General features: G+C 28.1%; 1 protein-coding gene across 1 annotated transcript; it reads left to right on the top strand.

The window, feature by feature from the left end:
* Positions 1 to 828: 828 nt before the first annotated feature.
* On the top strand, positions 829 to 10,266 carry LOC107161674 (ubiquitin specific protease 47). Its single transcript, XM_015508178.2, has 24 exons — positions 829 to 1,025; positions 3,008 to 3,087; positions 3,215 to 3,454; positions 3,522 to 3,815; positions 3,888 to 4,212; positions 4,429 to 4,607; positions 4,674 to 4,848; positions 5,242 to 5,363; positions 5,430 to 5,623; positions 5,707 to 5,887; positions 5,954 to 6,169; positions 6,266 to 6,613; positions 6,692 to 6,875; positions 6,950 to 7,185; positions 7,299 to 7,422; positions 8,009 to 8,116; positions 8,184 to 8,307; positions 8,362 to 8,431; positions 8,494 to 8,629; positions 8,827 to 9,092; positions 9,177 to 9,295; positions 9,353 to 9,614; positions 9,689 to 9,828; positions 9,937 to 10,266. Exons 3-24 carry the CDS (start codon positions 3,218 to 3,220, stop codon positions 10,034 to 10,036), a joined length of 4,140 nt encoding a protein of 1,379 aa, XP_015363664.2. The 5' UTR covers positions 829 to 1,025; positions 3,008 to 3,087; positions 3,215 to 3,217; the 3' UTR covers positions 10,037 to 10,266.
* The last annotated feature ends 40 nt before the right edge of the window (positions 10,267 to 10,306 follow it).

A 10,306-nucleotide genomic window follows, 5' to 3' on the forward strand; every position in this document is an offset into this window, starting at 1 on the left:
TGTTTTTACAAATTTCTAAATAATTCCATTCTTCCCTACATATTTGGATAATTTGTTCATTTACAATATTTTATTATTAAATAATAATTATTAATTTATACGATTGAATTTTTTATTTTTTTATTTCAAATTTCCTGTGTTTCCAAAAGTACAAAATAATACCAATTATTAAACTTACGGTTGTATGTTTGATATATTATGAATTCAATAAACATTAATTATTAACTAATGATTTATTAATATGTGTTTGAATTTGAACTACTGACATTAAGTTAGTAGACCTACATTAACGAATGGGCTGTTTCGTGGGTTAAACTGTGTTAGTGTGTTCATTTGTTATTCAAGATAATTCGACAGTTAGGTAAATATATTTTTTTTGTTTTTGATAATACATATGAACTTTTTACTACATATTTTTGTTGTATAAATATATATTTTATTTATATAAATACATATAAATCCGAGCCCTACTTAATAGTATTCAGTGCTTGATGTATATTTTTCTTAAACGCAAAATTTATTTCACCTCCCATGAAAGTGATTCTCATTAATCATGCGTTTTACATTTAAATCGTACAATTCACATTATGTTTCTATTGTAATTGTATATAATATACTGAACTGTGTACTTATAGTTACTAGTTAGTCACGTCAACCTGAATAAAATAAATTTTTCATCATTTGAATTGACGTCTAAAAAATAATAATATCTGAACTGTTATCATGGAACAATCAAAACGTTACCATTCTTCCATAATATTCGTGTGAAGGTCACCGTCGCTCATAATACGTTGATAAGCCATTCATGATTTTGATAAAAATGAAAACACACAACTTAAATAAATAATGATTTATTCCATCCGTTTCTATGAGACGATTTCCCCCGTCTTTTTTATCCAAACCATCCAGTGACGAAGCTAAAGGTTTTCGTCAAATTCCGTGGTTGATTTCGTCGAGCAGAAATCGTTCGGTCAATCGAATCGTTGTGTTTTTTCTACCATCTTACGTGCTTCGCTTAACAAATTGTAAGTAAAATATTAAATTTTAATGTTATTGATGAAAGAAATAATAGTAAAAATATTGGCATGGGAAACCCGCTCAGCTGGACATTTTTTTTTCTTAGTTTAAGGGATGCTATGACTTCATACTACTAGCTGCTTAATGGTTAGTGTACTTGTAAGAATTGCATTTTTGTGTCTGTGCCTAGAGCAGTGGTGCTGTATCTAAATCATGCAAAATACATTTTTGTATAATTTCCTACGAACAACTTATTTGTTTCGAATGCTTTGAGTAATTTTAAATTTAGGTTTACCCATCAACAACATTTGTTTCAACATTATAGATTCTAAAGCACATTATTATTTTTAAAAGCTCGTTAATATCTAACTCAATACACCAGTATGTTTTGCATATTTTTAACATCCTTAAAAGTATTGAACAATATCAATTTTACTTATTTTGTCATCAATTAGGTAATAATATATATATATATTAAATAATAAAACACAATATTTCATTAAGTTATATTATTAGATGAAACAAAAATATTACAAATAATAATATACATTTGTTTAAGAAAGTTGATGCTTTCGATTATCTGCAGATATTATACAGTTCCATATATAGTCATTAGTAAAAAGTAGTAATGGCAATGAATAAAACTAGTATCAGAAATAAACTCATACATTTGCCTCTATTCTTTAGATATTTGTTGATATTAACTATTATCGTTCATAAAAAGGTGAAAGTATGTGTGATATACTTTGAAAGTGAATTTTTACCAACTGTTCTAAGTTCAATATTTCTATCTAAAAGGTAAAATAAACAATTTTAATTTCCTTAAAAACCAAGAAGCCTTAGAATTGTTCAATAAACCAACCAACTGCAAAACAGAAAGTATTACAATGCCTAAGTATAATGTTATGTGTGTCTATTGTAATACACCTAAATAAATTATAAAATAATTTTTTAAGAATTTGGATTTAATATTTTGTTATATATTATAATTTTAAAATAAAAAAAAACATCAGTTATTTAATTTATAATAATTAAATTTTTGTCAGTGATTTTTACACAGCATATACCTTAAGTTATAGGAAGGAAATGTTTTTTGCTAAACATTTTTTAAATTCATCTTAAAACATCCAATAAATAATGGTATTTATCCCTTCCAAACATTTCTTACTGCCCTTGAATTCCATAGTGATATCCATATTTAGTAAAATCATAAATAAATTTAAAAGTTTTTACAATTTTTCTCATTTATTTCACATAAACAACATTGTAAATCTAAAAATAAAAATTCACATAAGAATGAAATTACCATTAAAATATTGTAAGGAAGGAGATACAGATGTATAGTTTGCAAGAGTGGAAGTAAGATCAGTCTAATTTTGACACTCCTTCTGACCCTATAATACGTCACTGGCTGCCTCTAGGATTTGGCACGTTGACAAACACCTAGAAATAAATCAGACTATACTCCTAACAATTTTTATATATGTCTACTATAGTAGATGATCCCACATAAAAACTTCTAACAAAATAAAGATTAACTTCAGATTCATCATTTATCATATGTCACAAATTAATAAAATTAACAATTACGATATACGTTTAAATATTATATCTAACTTAATCAAATTTATTTTATTTAAAATTTAATTGATATCTTTGTAGAAACTGAAGAAATGTTTTTACAATATAATTTTAGTGACCTAAGTATTATTGTGAAAAAAGGAACAATATTTGTACCATTTAGGTATTTATTATATTTTCAGTTTCAAAGTATAAACTTACTAGTGAAGTAGTGAGTCATTCATTACAGTCTCAACATTAAACAATTTCACCAATCAGAAATAAGATAAAAATAGTGGTAGTGGTGGGAAGCATTTTTTAGCATAGCGGCAGTTGGCTTTCATAATTGAAGCACAATGTTATATAGCTCACATATTATTTCGAAATACTATGTAATTTGATATGAAATTTATATTTTGATCTTTTACAGAAATATGTAAGAAAACATTTTGGTGACTATAAAGATTTTCATCTTTATTCATTTTTGGCATAGCTGTTGTATGTTATAGCGTAAGTATCTTATTTTTTAAATGTTATTTACAAATCATGTTTGTGTTATATTTTTTGATATTGTTATAGTTATTTGTTGAGAACATAATTGATGATATTTTATCACAATAAAACTGTTTGAATTTAGGAAATGGTGAGTCTTATTGACCGCTTGGAAGTCAATCAGGCAAAATGCCTGGTGCGCAAATTTCATGACCCACTTGATAAATCTACCGATAATGATAAATTAGAATGCTGTGTTGATAAAAATCAAACTGTTCGCCAGTTTTTTAATGTAGTTGCAAATTATTACAATTTGGATCTTGATTCTTTTTATTTGACATTTAGTTCATTCAAAACAGATTCTACATTGGAAACAAATGATAAGGTATTTATCATTATATCACAAAAATTATGTTTAAAAAAAAAAAATTATAACATAGTTAATATTTCAGCCAAAACTGGAAGCAGATGATGATCGTCTATTGATAGATGTTGGTGTAGTGTTTGGTGAGGATTCTCAAAATCGTTTTGTACTGTCAGAGAATGAAATTGAAGAATGCAATCAAGCTGAATGTATAGTACGCATACCTAAAGGGGCAAAAGTGTTTCCTTTGACAGTGGATCAAAATGAAACTGCAGGCCAATTGTATAGACGTGTATTAGAATTCTGTCAAGCAGAAGATCTGAATACAGATTTTTTTGTTTTAACTTTTAATTCCTATGACAACAATGCTGAATTGATCAAAGTATGCTTTGTTTTAAAATAATTAATCTTTGATGAGTTATTGTAAAAAAAATTCAATTTTGTTAATGTTCAGCTTATGATCAGAGAAGATGATACAAGGTTGCTGAGTGACATTGGGATTGTGTACCGTCAAGGAGTAAAAAATCGTTTTGAAATATCACTAAACAATGTATCAGATAGTATGGACAATGATAATTCATCAAAATCATGTTCGCCTACTCAAGATCATAAAGTTGAAAGTCAATACTCAAAAATTCATCCTTCAGTTCGTCGAAATGGTCTAGATTCATCATCCGTCATAGAAAATAATATATTAGAACCAACGTCACCAATGCCAATGCTAGCATTACCTTCTACCCGTATGATATATAACCGTTCAACAGATAGAACATATACAGGTTCGAATATGGACATTGATTATTATTTATTATTATGGTATATACCAATCACGTGATGAAACAAAATTGTATATTTTAAATCGTGTGAAAAGTAATTTTCAAAAAATTAAGACCATTTTAATATTACATTTCTTAGAGAATGTCTGTTATAAATGTTAAAAATTAAATAAATGAGTAATTACTATATATTAAAATGTATAAATTGTTTTATTATAGGATACAGAGGTTTAGTAAATCAAGCAATGACTTGTTACCTAAATAGTTTATTGCAAGCATTATACATGACACCAGAATTTCGAAATGCTCTGTACAAATGGAAATTTGATTTTGATGCAAACATCGACGAGTCAAAATCAATTCCGTTTCAACTCCAGAGATTATTCTTAAACCTTCAAGTAATTATTTCATAAATGATTTATCACTAAACATTATTATTAAAATATAAAATATTCTATTTAAAGACCTCACCACGACACAGTGTTGAAACAACAGAACTTACACGTAGTTTTGGTTGGGATTCTAGTGAAGCATGGCAACAGCACGATGTTCAAGAACTTTGTAGAGTCATGTTCGATGCTCTCGAACAAGAATTTAAAAATACCACTCATGTTGATCTCATAAACCAGCTTTATCAAGGTAAATTTTATTATATACATTAGGTTTGTTTATTCTGTGTACAAATCTTAGCAAGAATATCAACATGAAAAAATATAGTGTTTAGAAAATGATAATTAACTTTTTCCATCTGATGTATTTCCCTGGGACTTTTTCCCTCTAGAAAATGTTTTAGATAGATACATGATACTATATGCTGGGCCCCCACAGGGTGATGGGAGTGGTCATAAAGACCCATGGTTCTGGAGTCCGGTATTGATACAAATAATTACTTCAATATATACTAGAAAAATGTTTCAAAATTAATTATTATTTAAGAGGGACCCAAATTAAATTCTATATCATGGCCAAAAATATGATGTGGAGGGATTCAATATATATATATACATCTTTAGTTTAAATAAACTTTTTCAGGAAAAATGATTGATTATGTGAAATGTCAAGAATGTGGAATTGAAAAATCTAGAGAAGATACATTTCTTGACATACCTTTACCTATACGTCCGTTTGGAAGTACTAACGCTTATGGATGTATAGTAAGATAGATTTTCTCTTAAGTATTATTTTAAATCTCAGTAAAACAAAATGTTTAATTTATTTAGAAAGAAGCACTACAAGGATTTACCCAACCAGAAACATTAGATGGCAATAATCAGTATTTTTGTGAACGCTGTAATAAAAAATGTAATGCTCACAAAGGTCTGAAATTCAGCAAGTTTCCATACATAATGACATTGCATTTGATGCGTTTTGATTTTGATTATAACACTATGTATCGCATCAAATTGAATGACAAGTAATATCTAATTTATTATAATACCTATTGAAAATAAATAAAATGTTTCTCTTTATTTTATTTTACTTATTTTAAAATTATAGAGTTGAGTTTCCTTTAAAACTCAATTTAAACAATTTCATATCAAATAATAAAAATGGTTCAGACAAAGAAGAAGCACTATCTGAAGGATTTCCTGAAGAATTATTTGGATCTGGTAGTAAATGTGATGACAGTAGTTATACTGGCACAGATAGTTCATCCGCGTTAGATGAAATTGATCAAGTAATTTAAAAATGTTAATTAATTTAATGTATATATTAACTAACAATATTTATATATATATTTCAGGATGAAGATGAAGGTATTGACCTTACCCAGCACAGGCATGAAGATAAACGTGGAGGAGATTTGAACTCAGAAAATGAACCGATTGGGCCTTATATGTATGAACTTTATGCCATCATGATACATTCTGGCAGTGCGTCAGGGGGACACTATTATGCATATATTAAAGATTTTAAAACTGATCAATGGTTATGTTTTAATGATCAATCTGTGTCAGTGGTAAGTGCAATATTAACCTAACATTATTAAATTATGTTATTTGCAAACAATTTTCAAAAATGTCTATACATGTATTTTTGTCTTTCAAAACATTAGATCACAATGGACGATATCGAAAGAAGTTTTGGTGGTGGTCCTATACGAGGATATTATTCAGGCCAATACACGTCTAGCACTAATGCATATATGCTCATGTACAGACAAATTGATCACAGAAGAAATAAAAACGCAATGACGCAAGAAGAATTTCCTCCGCATTTAAAAGAACTTCATAACTTACTTGAAAGAAAAGCCGAAGAAGACAGACAGATGAGAGAAAGAGAACGAGACATGTATAAAGTGCCCGTACACTTAGCTGATTTTATGGAATCTGGTATTCGTAGTTGGCAATTTGATTGTAGCGGAACTACTACTGTTGAACAATTAAAGGCTATGGCTATTGAGGTAACCATTAGATTAATTGATTTATGTTTAATAACAATTTATATTTACAAATTATAAGTGGAAGATTTTAAATTTTAGCATTTTAGAATCACCAAACCCTGTCGGTTAGTTATTTTCAATAAACAGGATCAAAAAGTTCTTGAAAATTTGGAAGATAAGAGTAATTATTTAGTATGTCACTTGAAATATTCCTTGACATTTGTATTGTTACTCCAATTGATTGACACAGAAGACAATAGAAGTGTTGTATCTACTCCAGGATGTAAGAATAACAACTTGGATTTAAAATAATAATAATTGTATATTACATGTACTAATATGTAGTTTCTTGGTCAGATGTTTTGATGAAATTGTTTATAATAAACTTGGATGACAATGAAGAAGATATTGATGTAAGTCAGCCAGTTGAAATTGAAATTGAACAAAATAATGAAATAAAAGACCTCCGTAATCTGCTTTATGCAAAATATGATATTCCCAGTGAATCAGTGTTGCATTTCGCTATTCAGAACAGTTCAAAACCAACATTACTTGAAGATAGTGCACCATGTTCATCTATCTACACTAATTATGTATGTAAAATACATATAAATACACTTTACACAAATACATTTTATGTATATAAAACATTATTTTCATTTAACAGTTGTGCTCATGGTCTATTTAACTACTATTTTTTCAACAGGTTTTTGTATTCATCGAACGTCATGCCATCGAACAATCAGTCTTATCGCACAAGATGAAAAACATAATCACAAGATATGACAATACAATCCTATTACAATTTATAATGCCAACAAAAGATACAGGTATAGTGTTTCACTGTTTTTATGACTAAAATATTGTGATGTTACTGATCACTTATGTATTCAAACATTTTTCACCAGAAAACATGTAAGAATTTTTGATTTCACTGCACAAATTATCATTTTAAACATTACACTTGTTATTAACTTGACTCTTGTTAATATTATTCTTTAATTGTAAACAATGTACTATATTTTATATGGTTTAAATGATAGTTCTTATGGTATTAAGAGGATGTCGCACTTTTAAATATTGTCTCCACCTTACACATGTATGACATGACAATTTTTATTCACCAGTTTCAATTGTTTGGTAATATCAATAATATCAATAAAAGCCTACATGAGATCCTGAATAATAATCTCACCTTTAAATTGTATATTAAGTCAATTCACTCATAATATCAAAACTAACTGCACACTATTGTAACTGGTGAATAAAAATTTGCCTTGTCAGTTTTACATGTTTAAGACGGAGACAATACATAAGAGTGCAACGTCTTCTAAAAGGGTTAAAACACAATCATCATTAAACTGTCAGATATAATATGGTATTCTAAATTAATAATTAAAAATTTCTATTTTTCAGAAACTTTACATAAATTGATGTCATCATACAATAAAAATTCTGTAAATGGCTATATTGAAGATCTGTCTATGCAACCATTAGAAAAACAAATTCCAGGTGTGTTAGAAGGTACGTAATAATATATTTTTCTTTCCTGCATTTTTAAATTATATATTATAATTTTTGTCTTGTTCAGTGGATTGTGATCAGTCAACTGAGGACAATAATTTAGTTGCCAATTCTGAGGACATGTGTGTTGTAGCTAGTGGAAGTGGAAGTGGTGATCAGAGCGAGGACAGTAGTATAACAGACAGTGAAAGGTAATAATTTTTTGAGAAATTTGAATATATTTAAAATTATTCTTTTACCCTCAGAACAATCAAAGGAGATGCTGTCGAAGATTATCATATGGATTCTCCTACTTTTGAACATGATCCAATAAAGGTACATCAGTTTTTTTTTATAAAAATCTTAGTATTATATGTATAATTTGAAAATGTGTTCAGGTTTATGATCAAGGCAGACTGGAGGAAAACTGGGATGGGACTGAAGACGACGATGACGATAACGAATTCCAGTTAAATGAAAAATATTTTTTCAAAACAACAAAATTATTAGACAAAACATCTGAGGATGATGATGGTAAGCAATATAGATATATTTTGTTATAGGAATGCAGCTCTGGGTAGTTTTGATTTTTAAATATTATATCTTGCATTTACCAAGATCAACATAACCAATGTTTCTCTTATTTTTTTATATTTGCTTTAGTTGAAATTGTGTTTGAATATTTGTGTTTGTTTATCAAAACCATTTATTGTGAAATAAATATTTTACAGAAAAATTGTACGCTTATGTTGATAAACGCATGACTGTCAAAGAACTCAAAACTCAATTAATACCATACATCAACATACCATCTGATTTTATTATTCTAAATCGATGCAAATCAGATACAGAATTAGAAGAACTGGCATTACCAAGTAGTTCTTTAGAAGATTTGGCCTACTCAGACACAATTAAAATCACCATGGGTCAAGCATTACGTGATGGTGAATATCGTGGTATCATTTATTGGATCGAACCACAAGAACAGACTACAAAGGTATATAATTCATTCATAGCAACCCAACTATAAATGGATTTAAATATATAAATATAAATTATTTACCTATTTTTACTGTTATAGATTCATTTTAAGAAAATGTTTGATTGGATAATTACGGTGGGGACCTCTGTCTTAGATACCAAAAAAGAACTATTAGTTAAATTGAATAAAACTCAAAATATTGATATACCTTTAGACAGGTAAATAACTTGACAACTGTATGAGATTTATTGTTAACTGGTGTGATTATATTTAAGGTGTCGTTTGCGTAAGAAAAAAAATGACTCTCTGATGCGATGCTACTTTAATGAAGAAATCTGGAATGAAGATATTGGTCAAGGATGGGAGATGGTCATATTGGATCTGAAAGACCGTTCTGAATTGGAGTTAAATAAAACCAAACGACTTATGTTTGTCAATCATGTAGAAGAAGCACTTCCAGGACGCTGTATAACTGAAATGGAGTTTGTTGTTGATATAGCATCTTCAACTTCTGCTAATGCACAGCTGGCCACTGAGGTGAGTGTTCTTTAAGAACTGGATTATTAAGTATGTTATTATTCTCTATTATAATAAAAATTACTGTCACTTAGATTTCCAATAAACTAAATATACCTGAAGATCAGTTAGAAATTGGTTATAAACATGGTCACTCAACTGAAATTGCTTGGAAATCCAGTGTGTTAAATTGGTCATTTAGTTTGTCTGACGACAACATCATTTTATATTGTCGGTAAGTTAATATTTAATTCAATCATAAAAAAATTATACCTTATTATATTTCCTAAGTATACTTTTTTGTGTTAATTTCTTTTAAAACCAATGTATTTTTTAATTATAGTAATGCTGCGAATAACACATCCAACAAAGAAGCACCTAAAGAATGGCGTAGGCAACGCAAAGAACGTTCCTTAAGAATACACACAATGAATAATGATTAAATATATTATGTATTGTGTAATGATTGGTAAATGCTAAATGTATTTATTACTGAAGAAGGTAAAAACCAGTTTGAAATACTTGTTTTAATCTGTCATTTTCAAAAAGAATTTAATTTTATACAGCCTGAAAACTTCTTAAAAATATCTGTTAATTATACAAAATTCTTTCGATTCGTTTTAATCATTTATGTACATTTGTTAACATCAAAAATACAAATTTCTGTTTCCTAGTTTAAATCTTTTATCTGTGATACAAAAGTTAAATAATAT

Source organism: Diuraphis noxia, unplaced genomic scaffold (assembly GCF_037042655.1).
Source record: "Diuraphis noxia isolate RWA-SAM2 unplaced genomic scaffold, SU_Dnox_SAM2 contig0002, whole genome shotgun sequence".
Taxonomy (NCBI): Eukaryota; Metazoa; Arthropoda; class Insecta; order Hemiptera; family Aphididae; genus Diuraphis; species Diuraphis noxia.

Excerpts from the sequence above, each read along its gene's own strand:
- LOC107161674 (XM_015508178.2), top strand. The coding sequence starts at position 3,218 with ATGGTGAGTCTTATTGACCGCTTGGAAGTCAATCAGGCAAAATGCCTG. Across the intron at positions 4,608-4,673 it reads GATTATTCTTAAACCTTCAA|ACCTCACCACGACACAGTGT; the intron begins GTAATTATTTCA and ends TTCTATTTAAAG. Across the intron at positions 8,630-8,826 it reads AACATCTGAGGATGATGATG|AAAAATTGTACGCTTATGTT; the intron begins GTAAGCAATATA and ends AATATTTTACAG.